Genomic DNA, 23,415 nt, shown 5'->3' with positions numbered 1-23,415 from the left:
ATGATGGAGGGAAATGTAGAGGCATTATCAAAAATTTCAGTAAACACACAGCTCCACATCTACAAAGTTATAAGCTTGTGTACGCAAACACACAAAGAAGTCCACTGCATGGTACATGTTACAGGAAAACTGGAAACCTTATACCCAATGACAACAGCCCTGGTTTTATGGAACATTGTAAAAATAAAAAATTAAAGTACTTTAATACGTACTGATCAGCACAACCTCACAATAAGTAACTTAGTGATAAGGTATATTAAAGTAAGTTGAGGAGCACTATGTAACACATATTTTCCTTTTATCTTTTTTTTTGATACTGGGGTCTGAACTTAGGGCCTACCACTTAAGCCACTCCACCAGCCCTTTTTGTGTGATGGGTTTTCTTGAGAGAGGGTCTACCAAAACTATTTGCCTGGGCTGGCTTTGAACCGTGATCCTTCTGATTTCTACCTTCTGAGTAGTAGGTGTGGGCCATGGGTGCCCAGGTACACATAGTTTCTTTAAAAAAGGTTTATGTGGGGGGATCCAAGATGGCGACTACAGTAGGGAACCAGAAAGCCTAAGCTCCCTGACTCCTAAAACCACCCTGAGATGTTGGAGCTCCACTTGGGTAATTCTGACTCCTTCTAGTCAAAATAATAACTCCCATCACATTAGGTGCAGGAAAAAAATTCAAAGACTGACCCTCAAATCAGCTGTTATTTGTACCTAACAGCTATGACCCATGGCACAGCCAGCAAGGCAGGGCCAGCCCCCCAGTGAAACCCTCCTTCTCCACAGCGATTTCTCTCTCTCTCTCTCTCTCTTTTGTCTTCTTTCTCTTCTCCTTCCTTCATCAAGTGGAAATAGACCATCAACCAGAATCAAACTCTGTAACATCCTGAACCTATAGCCAGTGGAAAGCCTCCCCAGGCCACACTGCACTGAAAAAAGGTGGCACCCTTTCTCCCCACTGCAGTCACCTGCTCCAAATCTGCCTGTGCATCAATTGTTAGAATGAACGGGTGAGCACCACGCAGGACTGCCCTATCTACCCCCCAGTGAACATAAACCAGCACAGCCCCCCCAGGCAGACTGATCCCACCCCCACCCCAACAAAACTGGAGAACAAACAGCAAACTGTAATCAAACATGGAATGCAGGGTTGGGGCTGGAATGCTGAACCTGCACCAGAGAAAGGGGGCAGGGCAAGGAGCTAAACTCAGCATTAACCCTCAATAAACAAACAACAACAAGCCACCTCCAAACCAAGTCAGGTAGTGGATCGCAGAGCTCCTTTCCTGAACCAGAGGGCAGCATTCAAAGAACTGCCCCACCTTACTGGGGAAGGAGCTGACCAAACAGCTGGAATTGAAGGATAACACAGCTGTCAGCTGGGGAAAACAACAGCTCTGACCACCATGCATGATCTGGCAGATCTACCTCACCTCATAATTTCAATTAAACTGGTGGATAGAAGAACAAAACACTACTCACAAGCCAATCACCTGGTGAGACCACATACGAGTTTCTGCTTATATGCCAACACCAGGACTAGATGCTAGAGGAATAACTTCAGAATTTAAACTAAGACTGAAATTCTATTGTTCCTGAACCTGGTGCTTTTTTATTCTGTTTTTATTTCCTGTTTTTTGTTTGTTTGTTTGTTATATTATTGTGGATTTTTAATTTTATTTTGTATTCCTATTTTCTTTTTTCTTTCTGTACTATTAACTTCACCATCATTATCTTCTCATCCCTACTCTCACACCCTTTACTTTCCCTCCTTCTCCTGTGCCAAAGTCCACTGTTCTCCTTCCCAACAACTCATTCTGCCCCTTCTCACCCACTCTCTCCCCGACTTCACCTCTCCCTCTCATCCTCCCCCAACCTGTCACCACACTACCCTCCCTCCTACACACTCACCACCAGCTGACCAACCTACTGTACCAACTTTACACAACCTAATCCCTGCATTCTGTGACACAAGCACCCTACACTACAACAATAAGAATATACTCAAACATGCACAAGGGCCAAAAACCCTAGCAGCCTCCACGTTGTTTCCCTCACTCACCTACCCCACTTCCTGCCTCCCCTTTTAGTAACACCCTAACCAATTTCCCAAATTTCTATAGCCAGCCTAACAAATATTAACCACCCCCAATTCCCACTGTTTATAGATAATACCACAAAGGGGTCTTCTGTATAATATATAAACAACTGGTTGGGCATTCAACCTGTGAATTAGTTATTGCTAAATTACACTGCCAGGCCAGGGACAGAAATAGCACACCAACCTAGCTAACAACCAAGACAGCCACAACACAAAAATTAAATCAAGGAAGAGAAAGCAGGCAACTAAAACCACCAATTAGCCTATCCAGAACAGAGTTGCACAGCACCAAGTGGAGCAATGGGAAGAAGAAGGGATGGAAACCACTGTCCTCAAAAAAAAAAAATAATTCAATAGAGGACTCAGAGGGAAATGAAGAAAATGGATACTCAGTTCCCGACCCCAACAAAACAATGATAAATGACACTAAGGAACCCAGCAATGCCTACAAAAACACCAGAAGAAATCACTGAGAATTTCATGGAGGACATACTAGACGCAGTTAACCAAAATGTACAAGATGCACTCAAGAAATTTCAAGACACCAAAAATAAAGAACATGAGAAGACACAGAAACAAATAAATGAACTCAGAGGTGCCCTAAACATACACCAAAGTGAAAGAGAGAACACTATAAGTAGAGAGACAAAGTAATTAAAGATGAAAATAAAAATATCAAAGAGAAGGTGACCAAAGATATGGAAAAACCTCAGAAAAAAAGAATCGAACAGAAACACAAAACACAGTGGAAGACCATTCCAGCAGACTAGAACAAGTGGAAGACAGAACTTCAGAACTTGAAGGTAAAATAGAAATTAAAGAAAAAACTGAAGAAATCTTAGTCAAACAACTCAAGACCTGTGAAAGGAATTTGCAAGAACTCACTGACTCCACCAAAAGACCAAGCCTGAGAATCATGGGCATTGAAGAAGGAGAAGAGGTCCAAGCAAAAGGGATTCATAATATATTCAATAAAATGACAGAAAATTTCCCAAGTTTCAAGAAAGTTTTGCCCATTCAGGTACAGCAAGCCTCCAGGACACCAAACAGACTTGACCAAAATAGAACTCCCCACGCATATTATCATTAAAACAACAAGCACAGAGATTAGAAATAGAATACTGAAGACTGTAAGAGAGAAAAAACAAATAACATATAAAGGGAAACTCATTAAAATCACAGATTTCTCAACAGAAACCTTACAAGCAAGAAGGGCATGAGTGAGGTATTTTCGGCACTGAATGAAAATAACTTCAACCCTAGGATACTCTACCCAGCAAAACTATCATTCAACATAGATGGAGCGATAAAAATCTTCCACAATAAACAGGAACTAAAACAATATATGCAAATCCCAAAACAAATAGAAGGAGAGAAATAATAAAAATAAGAGCTGAAATCAACGAAATAGAAACCAAAAAAACCATACAAAGAATTAATGAAACAAAAAGTTGGTTCTTTGAAAAAATAAACAAGATCGATAGACCCCTGGCAAACCTGACTAAAATGAGGAGAGAAAAAACCCAAATTAGTAGAATTAGGAATGCAAAAGGGGAGATAACAACAAACACCATGGAAGTCCAGGAAATCATCAGAGACTACTTTGAGAACCTATATTCAAATAAATTTGAAAATCTTAAAGAAATGGACAGATTTCTAGATACATATGATCATCCAAAACTGAACCAAGAGGAAATTAATCACCTGAATAGACCTATAACACAAAATGAAATTGAAGCAGCAATCAAGAGTCTCCCCAAAAAGAAAAGTCCAGGACCAGATGGATTCTCTGCTGAATTCTATCAGACCTTTAAAGAAGAACTGATACCAACCCTCCTTAAACTGTTCCATGAAATAGAAAAGGAAGGAAAACTGCCAAACACATTTTATGAAGCCAGTATTACACTTATCCCAAAACCAGGCAAAGACACCTCCAAAAAGGAGAACTATAGGCCAATCTCCTTAATGAACATTGATGCAAAAATCCTCAACAAAATAATGGCAAACCGAATTCAGCAACACATCAAAAAGATTATTCACCACAACTAGGTAGGCTTCATCCCAGGGATGCAGGGGTGGTTCAACATACAAAAATCAATAAACATAATAAACCACAATAACAGAAGCAAAGACAAAAACCATTTGATCATCTCAATAGATGCAGAAAAAGCCTTTGATAAGATCCAACACCATTTCATGATAAAAGCTCTAAGAAAACTAGGAATAGAAGGAAAGTTCCTCAACATTATAAAAGCTATATATGACAAACCTACAGCCAGCATTATACTTAATGGAGAAAAACTGAAACCATTCCCTCTAAAATCAGGAACCAGACAAGGATGCCCACTATCTCCACTCCTATTCAACATAGTACTGGAATTCCTAGCCAGAGCAATTAGGCAAGAAGAAGGAATAAAAGGAATACAAATAGGTAAAGAAACTGTCAAAATATCCCTATTTGCAGACGACATGATCCTATACCTTAAAGACCCAAAAAACTCTACTCAGAAGCTTCTAGACATCATCAATAGCTATAGCAAGGTAGCAGGATATAAAATCAACATAGAAAAATCATTAGCATTTCTATACACTAACAATGAGCAAACTGAAAAAGAATGTATGAAAACAATTCCATTTACAATAGCCTCAAACAAAATCAAATACCTAGGTGTAAACCTAACAAAAGATGTGAAGGACCTCTACAAGGAAAACTATACACTTCTGAAGAAAGAGATTGAGGAAGACTATAGAAAGTGGAGAGATCTCCCATGCTCATGGATTGGTAGAATCAACATAGTAAAAATGTCGATACTCCCCAAAGTAATCTACATGTTTAATGCAATTCCCATCAAAATTCCAATGACATTCATTAAAGAGATTGAAAAATCTACTGTTAAATTTATATGGAAACACAAGAGGCCACGAATAGCCAAGGCAATACTCAGTCAAAAGAACAATGCAGGAGGTATCACAATACCTGACTTCAAACTATATTACAAAGCAATAACAATAAAAACAGCATGGTACTGGCACAAAAACAGACATGAAGACCAGTGGAACAGAACAGAGGATCCAGATATGAAGCCACACAACTATGAGCAACTTATCTTTGACAAAGGAGCTAAAAATATACGATGGAGAAATAGCAGCCTCTTCAACAAAAACTGCTGGGAAAACTGGTTAGCAGTCTGCAAAAAACTGAAACTAGATCCATGTATATCACCCTATACCAAGATTAACTCAAAATGGATCAAGGATCTTAATATCAGACCCCAAACTCTTAAGTTGATACAAGAAAGAATAGGAAATACTCTGGAGTTAGTAGGTATAGGTAAGAACTTTCTCAATGAAACCCCAGCAGCACAGCAACTAAGAGATAGCATAGATAAGTGGGACCTCATAAAACTAAAAAGCTTCTGTTCATCAAAAGAAATGGTCTCTAAACTGAAGAGAACACCCACAGAGTGGGAGAAAATATTTGCCAATTATACATCAGACAAAGGACTGATAACCAGAATATACAGGGAACTTAAAAAACTAAATTCTCCCAAAACTAATGAACCAATAAAGAAATGGGCATGTGAACTAAACAGAACTTTCTCAAAAGAAGAAATTCAAATGGCCAGAAAACACATGAAAAAATGCTCACCATCTCTAGCAATAAAGGAAATGCAAATTAAAACCACACTAAGATTCCACCTCACCCCTGTTAGAATAGCCATCATCAGCAACACCACCAACAATAGGTGTTGGCGAGGATGCGGGGAAAAAGGAACCCTCTTACACTGTTGGTGGGAATGTAGACTAGTACAACCACTCTGGAAAAAAATTTGGAGGCTACTTAAAAAGCTAGACATCGATCTACCATTTCATCCAGCAATACCACTCTTGGAGATATACCCAAAAGACTGTTACTCCAGAGGCACCTGCACATCCATGTTTATTGCGGCACTATTCACAATAGCCAAGTTATGGAAACAGCCAAGATGCCCCAGCACTGACGAATGGATTAAGAAAATGTGGTATCTATACACAATGGAATTTTATGCAGCCATGAAGAAGAACGAAATGTTATCATTCGCTGGTAAATGGATGGAATTGGAGAACATCATTCTGAGTGAGGTTAGCCTGGCTCAAAAAACCAAAAATCGTATGTTCTCCCTCATATGTGGACATTAGATCAAGGGCAAACACAACAAGGGGATTGGACTATGAGCACATGATAAAAGCGAGAGCACACAAGGGAGGGGTGAGGATAGGTAAGACACTTAAAAAACTAGCTAGCATTTGTTGCCCTCAACGCAGAGAAACTAAAGCAGATACCTTAAAGCAACTGAGGCCAATAGGAAAAGGGGAAGAGGTACTAGAGAAAAGGTTAGATCCAAAAGAATTAACCTAGAAGGTAACACCCACGCACAGGAAATCAATGTGAGTCAATGCCCTGTATAGCTACCCTTATCTCAACCAGCAAAACCCCTTGTTCCTTCCTATTATTGCTTATACTCTCTCTACAACAAAATTAGAGATAAGGGCAAAATAGTTTCTGCTGGATATTGAAGGGGGGGGAGCGGGAGGGGGCGGAGTGGGTGGTAAGGGAGGGGGCGGGGGCAGGGGGGAGAAATGAACCAAGCCTTGTATGCACATATGAATAATAAAAGAAAAAGGAAAAAAAAATATATGACCACCAAGCCACCACTTCAAAAGATTCTCCAAGGAATTCTGCACACAGAAGATGAAAGCAAACAAAACCACAAGAGGACAGGTGGTATCAAACCACAGGAGAAGAAAAGACAAGGAGTCAGAGAGTAGCACTGATTCAGCTGCACACAATCATGCCCTTAAACAACAAAAACAACTAAATGGCAGGATTCACCATATACCTATCAATATTAACACTGAATGTCAACGGACTCAGTGGATTTCAAAGTTATGTTGATAAACGAGATAAAGAAGGACACTTCACACTAATAAAAGGGGAAATACACCAAAAGGAAATAACAATTATCAACCTATGTGTATCCAATATCATCGTACCCAATTTCATCAAACATACACTAAAGAACTTAAAAGCATGTATAGACTCCAACACAGTGGTAGTGGAAGACTTTAATACCCCTCTATCACCAACAGATATCATTCAAACAACAAATTAATAAAGAAATCCTAGAATTAAATGACACCATAAATCAAATGGACCTAACTGATGTCTACAGAATATTTCATCTACCATCTGCACAATATACATTTTTTTCACCATGGAACTTTCCCCAAAATTGATTATATCTTAGAGCACAAAGCAAGCCTCAGCAAATATAAGAAAACAGAAATAATCCCCTGCATTCTATCTGATAACAATGCATTAAAACTAGAATTCAACAACAAAAACAACAGCAGAAAATACGCAAACAATTGGAGGCTGAATAACATATTGCTCAATGATCACTGGGTCATAGAAGAAATAAAGAGAGGAAATTAAAAGGTCCCTGGAAGTTAATGAAAATGAAAACACAACCTACCAGAACCTATGGGACACAACAAAGGCAGTTCTAAAAGGAAAGTTTATAGCCATAAGCACACATATTAAAAGGAAAGAAAGATCTGAAATAAACGAACTAATGCTACATCTTACAGTCCCAGAAAAACAAGAACAAGCAAAACACAAATCAAGCAGAAGGAGAGAAATAATAAAAATAAGGGCTGAAATTAGTGAAATAGACAAAAAAAAAACATACAAAAAAATCAACAAAACAAAAAGCTGGTTCTTTGAAAAAATAAACAAAATTGACAAGCCCCTAGCAAATCTGACTAAAATGAGGAGTGAAAAGATCCAAATTAGTAAAATCCAAAACAAGAAAGGGGAGATAACAAGCATCATGGAAATCCAGGGAATCATCAGAGACTATTTTGAGAACCTGTATTCCAATAAATTGGAAACTCTTGAAGAAATAAACAAATTTCCAGATACTTATGACCATCCAAAACTGAACCAAGAGGATATTAGCCACCTAAACAGATCTATAACATGAAATAAAATTGAAGCAGGAATAAAGAGTCTCCCAAAAAAGAAAAGTCCAGGACCTGATGGATTCTCAGCTGAATTCTATCAGACCTTCAAAGAACTAATACCAACACTCCTTAAACTTCTCCATGAAAAAGAAAGGGAAGGAACAGTGCCTAACTCATTCTATGAAGCCAGCATTATACTCATCCCAAAACTGGACAAGGACACATCCAAAAAGAAGAACTATAGGCACATAGTTAATGAACATCAATGCAAAAATCCTCAATAAAATAATGATAAACCAAATCCAACAACATATCAGAAAGATCATTCACCATGACCAAGTTGGCTTCATCTCAGGAATGCAGGGGTGGTTCAACATACACAATTCAATAAATGTAATACAGCACATTAACAGAAGCAAAGACAAAAACCTCTTGAACATCTCAATAGACACAGAAAAAGCCTTTAATAAGATTCAACACCATTTCATGATAAAAGCTTTAAGAGAACCAGGAATAGAAGGAATTTACCTCAAAATTATAAAGGCTATATATGAGAAACCTAGAGCCAACATCATAGTTAATGGAGAAAAACTGAAATCATTTCCCCCAAAATCAGGAGCGAGACAAGGATGCCCACTATCCCCACTCCTATTCAACACAGTCCTGGAATTTCTAGCCAGAGCAATTAGGCAAGAAGAAGTAACAAAAGGAAAAAAGGAATACAAATAGGTAAAGAAACTGTCAAAGTGTCCCTCCTTGCAGACAACATGATCCTATACTTCAAAGACCCAGAAAACTCTACCAAAAAAACTCCTACATACCATGAACAGCTTCAGCAATGTAGCAGGATATAAAATCAACATAAAAATCAGTAGCCTTTCTATACACCAACAATGAACAAACCGAGAAAGAATATATGAAAACAATTCCATTTACAATAGCCTCAAAAAAAATCAAATACCTAGGAAAAAACTTAACAAAGGATGTGAATGACCTCTACAATGAGAACTACAAACCACTGAAGAAAGAGACTGATGAAGACTACAGAAGGTAGAGAGATCTCCCATGCTCATGGATTGGCTATCATACCAAAAGTAATCTACATGTTCAGTGCAATTCCCATCAAAATCCCAATGATATTTATCACAGAAATTGAAAAATCTACCCTAAAGTTCATTTGGAAACACAAGAGACCTCGAATAGCCAAGACAATACTCAGCAAAAAAGAGCAATGCTGGAGGTATCACAATACATGACTTCAAACTATACTACAGAGTCATAGCAATAAAAACAGCATGGTACTGGCACAAAAACAGATATGAAAATCAGTGGAACAAAACAGAGAACCTAGATATGAATCCACACAGCTATGTCCACCTTATTTTTGACAAAGGTGCCAAAAACATACAATGGAGAAAAGACAGCCTCTTCAACAAATGTTGCTGTGAAAAGTGGTTATCTGCCTGCAGAAAACTGAAACTAGATCCATGTTTATCACCCTGTACTAGTATCAGCTCAAAATGGATCAGACCTGAAACTCTGAAGCTAGTATAGAAAAGAGCAAGGAATACTCTGGAAGCAATAGGTATGGGCAAAGACTTCCTCAATAGAACCCCAGCAGCTCAGCAACTAAAAGAAAGGATGATAAATGGGACTACATGAAATTAAAAAGCTTCTGCACAACAAAAGAAATGGTCTCTAAACTGAAGAGACCACCCATAGAGTGGGAGAAAATATTTACTAGCTATTCATCAGAGAAAGGACTGATAAACAGAATATACATGGAGTTCAAAACACTAAACTCCCCCAAAATTAACGAACCAATAAAGAAGTGGGCAACTGAATTTTTTCAAAGGAAGAAATCCAAATGGCAAAAAAATACATGAAAAAGTGCTCAGCATCCGTGGTCATAAAGAAAATGCAAACCAAAACCACACTAAGATTCCACATCACTTCTGTTAGAATGGTTATTATCAAAAACACTGACAAGAACAAATTTTGGTGAGGATGCAGGGAAAAAGGAACCCTCATACACTGTTGGTGGGAATGTAAGCTAGTACAACCACTCTGGAAAACAATATGGAGGCTTCTAAAAAATCTAAACATAGACCTGACATATGATCCAGCAATCCTACTCCTGGGGATATACCCAAAAGAATGAATGTAAGTCAGGATACAACAATGGCACCTGCACACCCATGTTTATTACAGCACTATTCACAATAGCCAAGTTATGGAAACAGCCAAGATGCCCCATTACTGATGAATGGATTAAGAAAATGTGCTATTTATACATAACAGAATTTTACTCAGCCACAAAGAAGAATGAAATTTTGTCATTCACAAACAAATGGATGGAACTGGAGAACATCATCTTAAGTGAAGTTAGCCAGGCTCAGAAAGCCAAAAACAGTATGTTGTCCCTCATATGTGGATTACAGACCTAAAACAAATGCAGTAATATTATTGCACATGGGTCACACGCTAAGGGGAGAACATGCACAGGAGGAATAGGGAAAGGAAAGGAAAGCTAAAACTTGAAAAGTGTTTGATATGCTCACTGCAGAGGAGCGAATAAAGTAATCTTAAAGCGACAGAGGTCACTATGGAAAGGGGACCAGGAAGTAGTGAAGAGGTCTGGTAGAGATGAACCAATGTGGGTTGTAATACACATGTGCATGGAAGCAATGCTAGGAATCTCTCTTTATACTTATCCTTATCTCAACTAGCAAAAGTGTTATGTCTTTCTTGTTATCTCTTATATTTTCTCTTCAACAAAATTGGAGAACAGGCCAGAACAGGTTCTGCTTGTAAGTGAGGGGGATAGGGAAAGGGGAGGGGGGGGAAGGGGGGAAGAGATGGCCCAAACAATGTATACACATATAAATAAATGAATAAACAATTAAAAAAATAAAAAAGGTTTATGTGTACATATTGATATGCTTACACACAATCTGCTGATAGCACTTTTCTTTGGGGAACAGGACTGGTGAAAGGGTAAGCAGGGGGCAAGAGTTTTAGTTTTTATTTCAATATAGTGCTCATATTTATTAATTTAACACTTTATTTATATATTTGTTTATTTGAACTCACTTTTACCTTTCTTATTGAAATTAATTTAAACGTAAAAATTTCCACATGATTTGGTCCACACTCTAGCATCAAAGTGTTCTATCAAGCTCTACAGAGTCCACATTGTGTTCTGTAGGCTGTTTCCTATGCTGACAGATCAGATGGGTCAGAACCAGCAGGCAGGCAAACATCTCCAGCCATAGCTCTGCAGAAGCGCTGTCCAGGTTGTGGTGGGCTTCTGTGCCCCTGGAGGACTTTCTGTCCAGTGTGTCTGAACTCACATCTCCTGCAAATTCAGAACCCTGCACTGTGGAGCTTGATGTCCTCTGATGTGGACAGGTGCCCTTAGAAACAGGAGCATTTGCTGCCTATACTGAAATGCAGGGTAGGGGGCTGTGCCCAGGCTGATCCTAGGGTCAACTGCAGACACATCAGCCAGTTTCACTGTAACTCATTACAATTAGCCACTTAGTAGCATGACTGACTTAGCATGGTGGGGTATGTCTTACTGAAGATAATCTGCTAGTCGGAACCTCTTCAGGTAAGCACACTCATTCACCTTCCATCAGGCCATCATGGGTTTTACCTTTCATGTGGCTTTCCCCAGGTAATAGGAGCAATGTGCACAAACAATGCAAAGGAAAGGCCAAAATTCTGAGGCATCCCTAAGTTCATATATCTAACAAAGAAAATGTAGCAAAGAAGATATTAAGACACAAACTACATTCATGTAAAAAAAGGGATCGACTTTGTTGTAAAATATCCTTTTTGTCTTAATTTTGTTTCTATTAAGGACACACAATATCGCAGTATCCTTGCTGAAGAAACATGAGTTTGATTGGAAACTTTGACAGTCCCTGAAGTTTGTAGACCTTCCTCAACAACACCAGAACACAGGACTACATGACACCACTGAGGCTTGAGGTCTGACTTACAGACATGATACTGTGTGTGGGTCTGATATTTTTCATGCAGAAAGGACTTTTCCTTTCATTTTTCTTCAGTGATACAAAAGTTTCCTCCCACTTTAGAAGAGCATTGCTGCCTTCATTGATAATCTCTCCAGCTACATACAATCATGGCTGCCTTCTCAGCTTTCACTCAGATCAGGACAAGTACCTGCAGCTCCCGGTTGTGGTTCTCACACAGTAGCTGGAGAAACCTCAGGATGGGCTGCATGATGGAGATGGTAGGACTCACGGTCACTTCCTCCGCAGTGCGTTCCTCCGCACTGCCCACTTCTGGTCCTGCACACACGAGGTCAACTTCGGGATCCATCTCTCTTCTGTACACACAGTACGCTTTGGATGTTGCCGAGGTAGCTTCTGTCAGCTGCCCCTTCATTCCCTCTTTTAAATGTAGTGGACAATCTCTTGCTGAAAATAAAGCAGTACTCTCAAATTCCTGAACTAATTTTCTTTTACTAATTAAAGAAAATCAGGGACCCAAATTCCCTAACAATTGCATTAAAAATCATCTAACAATAGGCACAACAATATTCTGAAAGCGACTTGAGGTGGCAAGCAAAAAATTCATGTTTTCAGTGGTACCTAAGGAAAAATCCCAGTCTTAGGCTAGTCTTACAATTTTCTGATATATATGTGTATATATCAGTCAGAAAAACGTGTGCACATGCACACACCTATCCATAATTCACACAGACAAGAAGTAGAAGGAAAGGACAAACTTTACAATGTTACTCTTTTTTTTTTTTTTTGACGCTACTGGGGTTTGAACCCAGGGCCTTGTGCTTGCTAGGCAGGTGCTCTACCACTTCAACCACATTACTAACTTCACAATGTTAACATCTTTATGACTGGACTTCATAGATTGAAAACTTTGTTATTTCAAATACAAAGAGTCTTTTATTGTTTAGCACCATGAATTCTGTTCTTGAAGTTCAGTTTTCATGGTCACTTAAAAGGTTGCAGGTGGTTGTTTGCCACATATCATGATGAAATCAAGTGTGTTTCATGTCACCAGCTGCTTCATGCTGATTATGACTCATTTAAATTTGGTCCTGCAGGGCTGTTTGAGGGTCAAGCCCATGATTAAAACTCATTATGGACTGATGTCCAAGCTCAGAGACATGAGGGAATAATGAAACCAAGATAAGTGAGATGACAAAGGTAAGAGATTTAAGTGCTACATTACCTTCCAATCTCTTACTCCTTTTCCCAAAAACCCCAAAACATGTACCTCTCATTCGTGGTGCAGATGTCATGAGTTCGCTCTCCTCGTCTCTTTTTCTGCTCCCTAAATCTACAGTGTTAACTGTCACCGTTGACCGTATCTCTTTCTGAGCAGCCTTCATTCGATCATAGAGAACTTTGAAGAATTTTTCTGACTTTTTTTGTTCATGTAACTGCTGATAGAAAGAATACTGAAAGAAAGCACATTTTAAGATGTCAATAATGTCAAACTGGAGGAAATAGTGTTTTCATGCTTGAAGTAAACATAAGCATTTCAGATAAAAGCTCACATTTAAGGTGCTACACATTATTACTTCATAATTTGGCACTTGTACTATTTACTAAGTACTAAAAAGAGCCAGCATTTACTTAGTAATTTCCACTAAAATCCAACATATTTTGTGTGCTAGTTCACTCATTCTTCCCGATTATATTTTTTAAAAGTACAAGAGCACTGTAAGAAGTGGTATGGAAAGAGTTCTGTGATTCTCACATTATTACAAGTCTTGCATTGATTCAACATGTATTTATTGCAAGCCTACTATGTGTCAGGTTCCACACTAGCTCCAAGGATAGAACTAAAGAGAAAAGCAACTCCAATCCCTGCCCTATGGGTTTGTAATCTAAAGTGAAGAACTGCCAGTAATCCAATATTTATCCTGTAAAAGTACAAGGTTATGTTAAGTGACAGAGTTATTTTCCTCTTTCGAAAATATAGTACATTTAATTTAGAATGTGTTACCATGACAACCACACTCATGGAGCCCAGTGATAAACAGGTACTAGGTTATCCAGTACTTCGTTAGCTATGTTGCTTTCCATGGGATCTAGGACAAATCCAACCTAAAATAATTTCTGCTTTACAGTGATCAACAATAAAGAAAGGATTCAACATCAAACGCCTAACAAAATGTATTTTAGTAAAATGCAGAAATGCTGAATGTGGGAACACTTGCCCTGTCGTCTGCTCCGTGCATTATGGAATGATCCAGAAGAAGAGGTAAGAGATAGGAAAGGTGATATACTCCAGACAAGACAGAATGTGAAGTGGATGGGGAAATTATAAGTGTTAATAATAAAATTATGACATTGATACAATACCAATAAGAGAAATGTACTAAAATCAAACACAATAATCCTGTGACTAAAGTGACAGAGAAACAGTGTGAAGGAAACATACAAAAGCACAGTGATTTCCGGATAAAGGAAGAACTGGTGAGATTCCAAAATAAGATAATCTGAACTGGCAAGTTTGCAGGATTTGGCCTTCTGTCTGGAACCATGGGCTTTAGGCTGTGGGACTTCCAGGGGAGCCTCTGAAGGCACCAGGTCTCATGGTGGTGTTGTCTGCCATTTTCTACATGGGCAAGGGTATATGGTGTTTTACACAGCCTCAGATGTCAGCTGCATACTTACAGGGGATGCTCCTATGTCTAGGGCCAGCAACCCTCAAGGAAGCTGGCCAGAGAAGCAGAGTAACCATAGCAACCACAGGGAAGCCAGCAAGCACGCATTAAGCTGATGTTTAAACCTTAGTATTTTTAATGTAATGAGGTTGCAGGATGGAAGGAGGTTCTAATAACTGGTCAGGAATTATGGAAGCATTGTGGCTCCACTGAGACAAAAGTTTTATAATTTGGATCACACCTTGGATATTGCTGGTCCAGCAGTGAGAGTGAACAGTGCACCCTCACTGGCACTTCATAGATTAATAAAATGACCTTTAATGAAGGTCAGTGACTTGCCTGGTATTATACAACTAGTAAGTGGTACAGCTAGGCTTTAAATTTGGGTTTTTCTACGTCTTATTTATTAAATAACATTATAAGTTCAGAGCAGCAGATTGTTTCCATAGATGACACTTTTTTAAACCCAGGACTCTATAGCATGAACAGCATGAGCTTAATGAAGATTAAAAAGAAAAATGTTTCAGCTGTAACTATACAATGTCAGCAGATAGCATAAGTGTCTCTTCTTACTACAGATAGAGTTTTCACTTATACAGCAGCACGGAATATAAGGAGAAGCTCCCAGGTTCTTTTCAGGAAAGCAAAGTAATGAATAAACACATCTTTGTGACAGAGGAATAACTTGGCCCTGAGGAGCAGGAGGCAGAGTGGACATGGCAGGCAGAGAAGGGAAGTGAAGTGATGAGCTAAAGAGGCAGAGAAAGCCAAGGGCATGATACAGAGTGAGTCAGCCAGCTATCCCTCCCGGGGTTAAGAATAGAAGGTTAGAAAGGAGCTGTTCACTGTGGCTTAGAGTGCCAAATCTGGAGCCAGACTCATGGATCCGATTTCTGACTGATCTCTAGGTAGCTTGTGAGCTTGGGCCTGTCTCCGTCTCTCCTTTGGTAAGATAGGGTAATATGCTACCTCACAGGTTGGTTGAGGGTTAAGCAACATATAACTCACTAAGAATGGTCCCTCATATTTAGAAGGCTTTATTTTTCTTATTGTTATTACTAGCATCTGACGTTGTCATATAAATTTTTCTTCTACCCTCTGCCACCAATCTATCTTTAATAAAGTATACTAAATACGTAAATTGACTCATGTAGTTAGGAGGGTAGAAAATAAAGCAGGGGCTTTGATTCATGTCTCTGTATAATAGGGGCAGGGCTGTAAGACATTCCATGAACCAAAAGCCAGATAATACTGGTTAAGGAGACAGTGAGAATGGAAATCCCCCAGGGAGTCTTGGGGAGGGATATGGTTTAGTCTGCCATAGGGCAAGGAACAGGATTCAAGATGATCGAAATTAGAATGGAAGCACCAGCCAGACTAGAGCCAGAAACACACAGCACATGGCTGGCACCAAGTGATATAATGATATACAACAATGTACAACAAAACTCAAAGGCGAGAAACCTGAGTAGGGAAAGGTGTCACAGCCCACCTTAAAAGAAATTTTTATATACAAATGTAATTAGATGCTGTTTCTTCAACAGGTATTTGCTGATTGGCTATAAGGGGCTGTGGAGGTAAAGAATAGCACATGACCTCTCAACTTTGAAGAAAGTTGAAATTTAATTGGAAGGGCAGATGTAACAAAAATAATAAAACAAAGCAGCACACAGTGTCCAGTGACTGTTAAAGAAATAACAGCTCCTATAGGAGCTCAGGGAAGGAGCAGCAGCCATATGTCCCAGCAAGGGAAGAAAGAGGAACTTGACCAGGATCGTTCGGTCATAGATACATTCATGCCTGAACATTTACTGAGAACTATATAGGATCAGACATGGTGCCAGACCCCAACAGTACAACCTTTAGGAATTGTTAATTTATTAGACAGTGTGCGGCACATATGCAGAGGACAACAAAGTTGCAAAACCACTGAAGATGTCTGCAGGGGCATCCAGGACCAGAAAAGAGTTCCAAGAGAAGTCTGCCGAGTTGAGTCCCTTGAAGAGGAGAAAACACCATGAGAAATCAATGCAATATATCTGAGGAACTGCAGAGTCTAGTATAGCTGATGCACAACAGAAAGAACAGCAGAGGGAAGAAGTGGGTGTGAAAGGGAAGCTAGAGGATATGAAGGGGTGAAATCATGGACTGTAGTAGGGAGTTTGCCTTTATAAGGACAATGACGGATCCAAAGCAGAAAGATCACACGTTTGGGGAAAGGGAGCTTTGAGGCACCAGGGAGAGCCATTTTGAGAAGGAATTAATTGGAAGCAGGCTACCTCTCGGAAAATTTCTGCTCACGAACAGATGAGGTGGATTGGTAACGAGGGATGGAGAAGCAGGGGTTGGAAACAGATGCACAAGATGTCAGGAGGGTAGTCAATGAGATCAGCTGTCAATGGGACATCCAGGGTGAGTGAGTTACAGTCAAGGCTGACCTTCAGTTTGGTCAGATGGTCAGGCATTGCTAGTCACCAAGACAGGTGATGAGAAGGGAAGAATGGGTATATGGAGAGTGACAATGGGTCCAACATGTTGACTTGTAGGACATTCCATTAAACGATTACAGGAGGACAACTGGTTAGAGTGTTTAGGGCTTGAGTGCGTGAGCTGAGAATTGTCAGCATATAGTGAACAAGCAAAATAAGAGAAGAGTCCAAAGAACCTTGGGAGGTGTTGGATTTGAGGGTTATCAGAGGAAGAGGAATCACCACAGGAGGCTGAGAAGAAGTGTAGGAAGGAGGAAGAGGGACTGGCGGAGGTGGTGTCCAAGACGCAGATAGAACAGATTTCCAGAAGAAGCCAGCCTCCAGTGACAAATGCATAGAAATATCAGGAGAATAATGACTGAATGATGCTTTGACTGTGAAGGATGTAGGGAATAACTTCCAGGAATTTAAAAGTGGGATATGTAGGATGAAGAAGGATATGTGTAATGACCAGAAACAAGAGTCTAGAAAGTAACATAACCTAAGGATCGCTCCTTATGTCAAGACATCCTTCATTCCCATCCTCTGAGTAAGTCTATATCTAACGCTATGCAGTTCCTGACACAATTTCTCCAGAGTCTCGACTGGATATGTTGGAGAAGACAAGGCAATTTCCAAAAGAACTCATTCATATTCCTCCAACACTTCCTTCTACAATGTCCCTCAGAGAGATTTGTGTCACAGCTTTAGCACCACAGGGATTTTCAACACTTTTATTTTTCCAACTAAGAAATGCCATTGTTTGGGCTGGCTGTGGTGGCCCACACCTATAATTCCAGCTACTCAGGAGACAGATTACTAACCAGGGCAAAAAAAGTGAGACGTTATCTGAAAAATAATTAAAGCTAAAAGGGCAGGGGGTGTGATTCAAGTGGCAAAGCACTAGCTAGTGTGGGCTATGACTTCAAATCCCAGTACCACTAAAAAAAAAAAGAAATATGGTTTGGAGGTTGTGTGCTACTTGTTGCTCCTGAGGCCTTGGATCCTGAAACGACTGCTACCAGATGTGTCAGACAGTTAAGTTCCTGTTGTTCAATATATTTGATGCTAGTTAAAGCAAAATGTTCCAGTTTTGAATTAAGAGATGGCTCTGCTTGCTGTGAATGGGGACAATGGATTTTGGAATTGTTAATTAATTGTAATTACATAGTTTCCTCCATGGACATAGGCAAATCCAGAAGGGCTAGGTTACTGAGTCACAGGGTGGGTGGACAGTGTGTTCTCAGGGATATGTCCAGGCCCTGGCCCACGCGGCCTGCTTTGCCTGGGCTGTGGAGAAGCTCTGGGCGACAGCAAGGCTTTCGCAGGGAAGCAGTGGCCAGCCTGTATGTGGTGGTGGACATGCTTCTTGCTGTGTACAGGGCTACTCCAGGGTGGTACTACAGGGATGCCACTAAGGATGCTCTACTGTGGGGAATACCATGTGAAACCCTGAAGTGTTGCCCTGAATCAGTGCCACAGGGAAAATGTGAAACACGGATTGTTTTAAAGCGGAAATGAGAAGATAGAAGAAACAAAAAACTTTCCCTTGGTTTCCATGACAGTGAACAAGACACAGAAGTAAGAATAGGATGCACATAATTAGCCAGTGAGCACCTGTGTTTGTGTGTTTCCTCCTTCCAGCAAGGCAATGCCAAGGAGAATGCTTTCTGAAAAAATCCGGTCGTTTTTGGTGTTCACTATAACATCGATGACGAGCTCTGACGCGCCTTCCTTGTCCAGCAGACACTGAATGTCAGACATTGAAATCCCCAGCTTATCCGTCTCCTGTCCAGAAAAGCTTCCTGTGGTGGGAGAAACGAGTGAATGAAGTCAAGTGCAGAATTTATTAGCACGCGATGTTTGACTTCTTACCATGAAAGTTAGATATAAACAAGGCTTGAGTTAAACAATACTAAATACTTGTAAAAATGGAAACATTTATTAAATGTCTCACACCTTTAATTAAATATTTTCTTCAAAAGTACTTTAGAAAAAGAAAACTACTTTATTTTTGTGCTTAATGTATATGCTAAGAAACTGTGACTTAGTTTAACTATTTTGCCAGAGTCACAAGGCAAAACCAATTGTAATGCTCAAAAGCTGTTATCTTATGAACCCCAAGCTGCACATGTGTAATAGAGGTTGCAAATGAGTATTTTACAGTTCTGATGTAACGGAAACTAGAGTTCCAGTGACGTCAAGATTTGTCAGGAGAATGGGCAAGTGAGAAGAGAGCGCAGCCTCACCTCCCACTTGTGCAGATTTGGAGTACGTTCCTGACAGGTGGCCACTCACACCAGCCCCATAATCACCTTTAAAGTATCGATTCAGGAGTATTTTTCGCAATGTGCTACCCTAAGAAGAAGGAGAAGAAAGTTATTGTTATCACTGCTTCTTTTTCTAATAAAAGTGAAAATGTCAATACATCAAAATGTATTTTATGGATGATGATGAGACATGGATAATGAGATTTTACACCGAATAATATTGTCTGGGGCAGAAATGTGTAATGTATCCCACTAAAATCATGATTGCTTTACCTCTCAAAATAAGAAAGAAGGCAGGAGGGAGCTTGTGAGGTGGTGGATGGGTCCCTGGCACAGGCTGTGGCAACAGTTCTGTGGCTGTGTCCTTATCTCCAAACTCACTGCCTAGTGCACATTAAATACATGCTTTTTGTGTGTCAGTCACATCTTAATAAAGTGGTTTCATCAGAGTTTGGTTCTCCCAAATAAAAAATAAATTATGGTATTTTCAATGGAATGTACTAGAAAAATCACAAATTAGGTAATAGCTGGAAGTCCTGTATTGGTAAAAATGTCAGCAGTGCCTAAAGAAAGCAGAGTAACAAAAACCCTGAGAACTGGGTAATGTGAGACCTTATGGGAGCTTAGCAGAAGCTGAAAATGACCTAGGTGTACAGCAGAGGTATAAAAATTAACCTGAGACAGGGTGAATTACATTCAAACTCTGAGAAGCTTTGTTCAGAAGACAGTGTATCCCTTCATAAAACATATAATTCAAAAATTCCTAAGTCTTCAACTTTGTACTGACTACGATTTTTAAAAATAATAAATTTTGCAATACAATTGCTTGCATGTATAGAAGAAACACAGGTGAAAACTCCAGCTCTTTCCTTTCATTGGTTAGTATTTATTTAATAAAAGTATTACTTAAAGAACACTTGTTTAAACTATTTAAATCAACACAGCTACTCATCTTGCAGGTGAAGAAAGTAAGGCCCAAGTGCCTATGCAGACTTGAGTCTTGATTGCAAAATCCAGCCATTTCCCCAAGCACCCGCTGTAACAGGTGGCTGACATTGTACCCGTCTCTCCCTCCTGCTTTGCCAAGTTCTTTCTCAAGTCTTGAAGGCTTTGCCCTCAGGTCTGGCTTTGGGCTCCCTGCCTCATCTGCAATTCCATCAGATCCTTGGCTGCACAATTGTCTCACTCAGCCTTGACCTTGTTTTCCTACGCTTCTCACTGTTTCCACTTAGGTTTCCTTAGCTCTGCCTGGAGGTTCTCCTGGCACTTCAAACTCAGCTTTTCAGAATGGAATATTCCTTCTCTCTTACACAGGTTTTCCTCTCAATAGCAACTCATGTTAAGGAGATTGCAGCCATGCTGCTTGCTAAGGCTCCAATGTGAAGGAATCACTAACTCCCTCCCCCATCCTGATGATGATTTCTGAAATCCTACCTGTGTGACTCTAGCTTCCAGCACGGCCTTCAAACATTACTGTTTTAACCAAATTGAGCTATGTGATCATTTCTCAACCAAAGCTTTCTAAGTCTATGTCTTTGTTTGCTTCACAGTCTGTGCTGAGTACTTATGGGCAGGTCCTGTCTTCCCTCTTCGTTCTAGTATCCATTAGGTGCCTATGGATTCAGGCATTACCCTAAGTGAGTTAGCTGTAAGCCTCCTCTCAAAGAGCTTAAAGGAGTGAATTCAGTCACTAGGTCTTGTAGATGCACCTAAGAGGAAGCAGTCAACTCTGAGGAGGATCCTAGGGCATGCATTCTCTTCCAGCATCAGAGCAAGCCTGCCTGTGCACAGCCAACAAGCAATAAGTATGTCCTCATTGTTACAGTGCAATATTTTAATAGCCACTCATGGTTCATGCTTGCTTATCTTTTATGACTGTGACTTTCACTTATGGATACTTTAATTCTTGGAGCACAGACAGCTGTCATTGCTTTCCATTGCATGTTTTCTTCCTTTAAAATCTTTTCATACAGAGCTGTAGTGAGTAAATGTGATTACTAATCTTGGATGAAACAGAGGTGTGAGAGCTTTCCTACCACTGAATGCACCTCTGCTATCTTAGAAAACCTAAGTTAGCACCTAGAGGAGAAATAAAAGTAGCTATTACTTTTTTTTTTTTTTAAAGAGAAGGCCCTTTGTGCTGAATTTGTTCATCTGGTTTAAAAAATGATCCTTCCAAAAAGGGAGTAAAAACAAAATAAAGCATGTCTTTGGACTGAAATGGGCCTCTGCTATATATCTTCTTACAACAGGAAGAAGTGCCATGAAAGAAGGATTAGACTCAGAAACTCTGGGTTGGTAGGTATCACTGGGGAGAAAGTCTGAGGTCATATGAAGAGGTGCTGAGGCTCTGTAAAGCCAGCTCACTTTGTAGAACTAACCATGGCTCTCGTCCCCACAGACACTCACACCAGCCCTGCAACACACAACTGATATGTCTGTAATGCACAAAAGCTATGAGATGTGAGGACCAGGCCTCCTTCCTTAGATTTGGTGTTGGTGTCAGGAAGGACCTGCTGTGAGTGGTGGGCTGGATCCTGGCAAACAACCTCCCTTTCACTCTGTAAGAATCTTTTATTCACACTTTTTAATAACACGACTCCAAGAATCCAACCAAGAAACAAAAACCATTTTTTTAAAAGAAAACTGTTTTCACCCTTTGCTTTATAAACTATCCTTTTATTGCTAAAAGAAGAAAATGTTTAAAAAATCAGAGACTACAATTGTATCACACTAAAAACTAAAATAACCATATTTATCAATAATTTAGAAATTTCTTTGGACAGATAAACTAAAAACAGGATGATAAACATGAGTCAAATAAGCAAAACTTTTATTATCCAATTTCTGCCTGGTCAGAAGCACGAATTTTCTGACTGTGAAGTTCTCAGAATGTCATAGAAAAGGGAGGGGCTCTCCACACTTCTGCTAACTCTGGAACCACAACACCAGGTTCAAATAACCTCTGTGTCATGTACAGACTGGGGGATCTTATGCAAATTACATCATTTCTCTGGACCTCAACCCCTTAATTGTCAAAGGGAAGAGTTACTGGACTCACCCTTGTAGAGTTTCTGTGATAACTCAGCAGTGAAAATTACATGAGGCACTGAGAATGGTCCCTAGCTCACCTGAAGGGCTATATGGGCTGTGCCCAGTTGATGGGACCCCAGCAGTGTTGAGGTTATCCGTATCACAGACTAGTTCAACCCTTGACCTTCTGCTCCCTTCCTTACGTCATACAAAAGTGAAAGATATTTCTAATACACTAAGAAAATGGCAAGAAATAAGTGACAAATGCTGAAATCCCAGTTTTTCCTATCAGTCAGTTAATGTAGTTGCATCATTGTGAGCAAAGCTATCCTAAAGCATGCATATATTTCACCATAAAAAAATGTAACTTATGACATCAACCAAAGTGGAAGAACATTCCACCTTGGTTCAAACATTGGGGGTTTTAGCTAAGAACTTTTTTGGTGCTAAAAATGGATGAAGAACTGCAGATGGAATAACACTCTATCTAAGTCATCTCCACTTAAGAATGGAAAACTCTGCCAGGTACCAGTGGCTCACACCTATAATCCCAGCTACTTAGGAGACTGAGATCCAGAGGATTGCAGTTCAAGGCAAGCCCAGGGAAATGGTTCACAAGACCCCATCTCAACTAATAGCTGGGCATATTACTATCAGGGGGCCGAGATGGGGAGGATTATGGTTCCGGGCTAGTAAGACTCCCCATCTCAATGGTAAAAAGCTGGATGAAGCAGCACATGCCTATCATCCCAGCTGCAGTGGGAAGGTAAAACAGGAGGATTGCAGTCCAGGATGGCTTGGAGATAGTGAGATCATATCTCCAAAACTACTAGAGCAAAAGAGCTGCAGGCATGGCTCAAGTAGCACAGTGCC

The 23,415-nt window shown here is 39.9% G+C and overlaps 1 protein-coding gene across 8 annotated transcripts in view; it reads right to left on the bottom strand.

Moving 5' to 3' along the window:
• The window catches only part of Itpr2 (inositol 1,4,5-trisphosphate receptor type 2), an 842,075-nt gene that overhangs the window by 129,304 nt on the left and 689,356 nt on the right, over positions 1-23,415 (bottom strand). Inside the window, exons 48-49 of one of the 8 annotated variants that reach the window (XM_074075817.1) lie at positions 13,373-13,556; positions 12,293-12,549 (exon numbers count right to left, since the gene is read on the bottom strand). The exons of the other annotated variants lie outside the window; for them this stretch is intronic. Coding sequence (XP_073931918.1) covers positions 12,293-12,549; positions 13,373-13,556 — 441 coding nt within the window. The remainder of the gene's footprint in view (positions 1-12,292; positions 12,550-13,372; positions 13,557-23,415) is intronic. 8 annotated transcript variants of the gene reach the window in all.

The sequence above is a fragment of the Castor canadensis genome, chromosome 6, assembly GCF_047511655.1.
Source record: "Castor canadensis chromosome 6, mCasCan1.hap1v2, whole genome shotgun sequence".
Classification (NCBI taxonomy): domain Eukaryota; kingdom Metazoa; phylum Chordata; class Mammalia; order Rodentia; family Castoridae; genus Castor; species Castor canadensis.
Note: the sequence above shows the minus strand (reverse complement) of the source record. Positions and strands in the feature narration are given on the sequence as shown.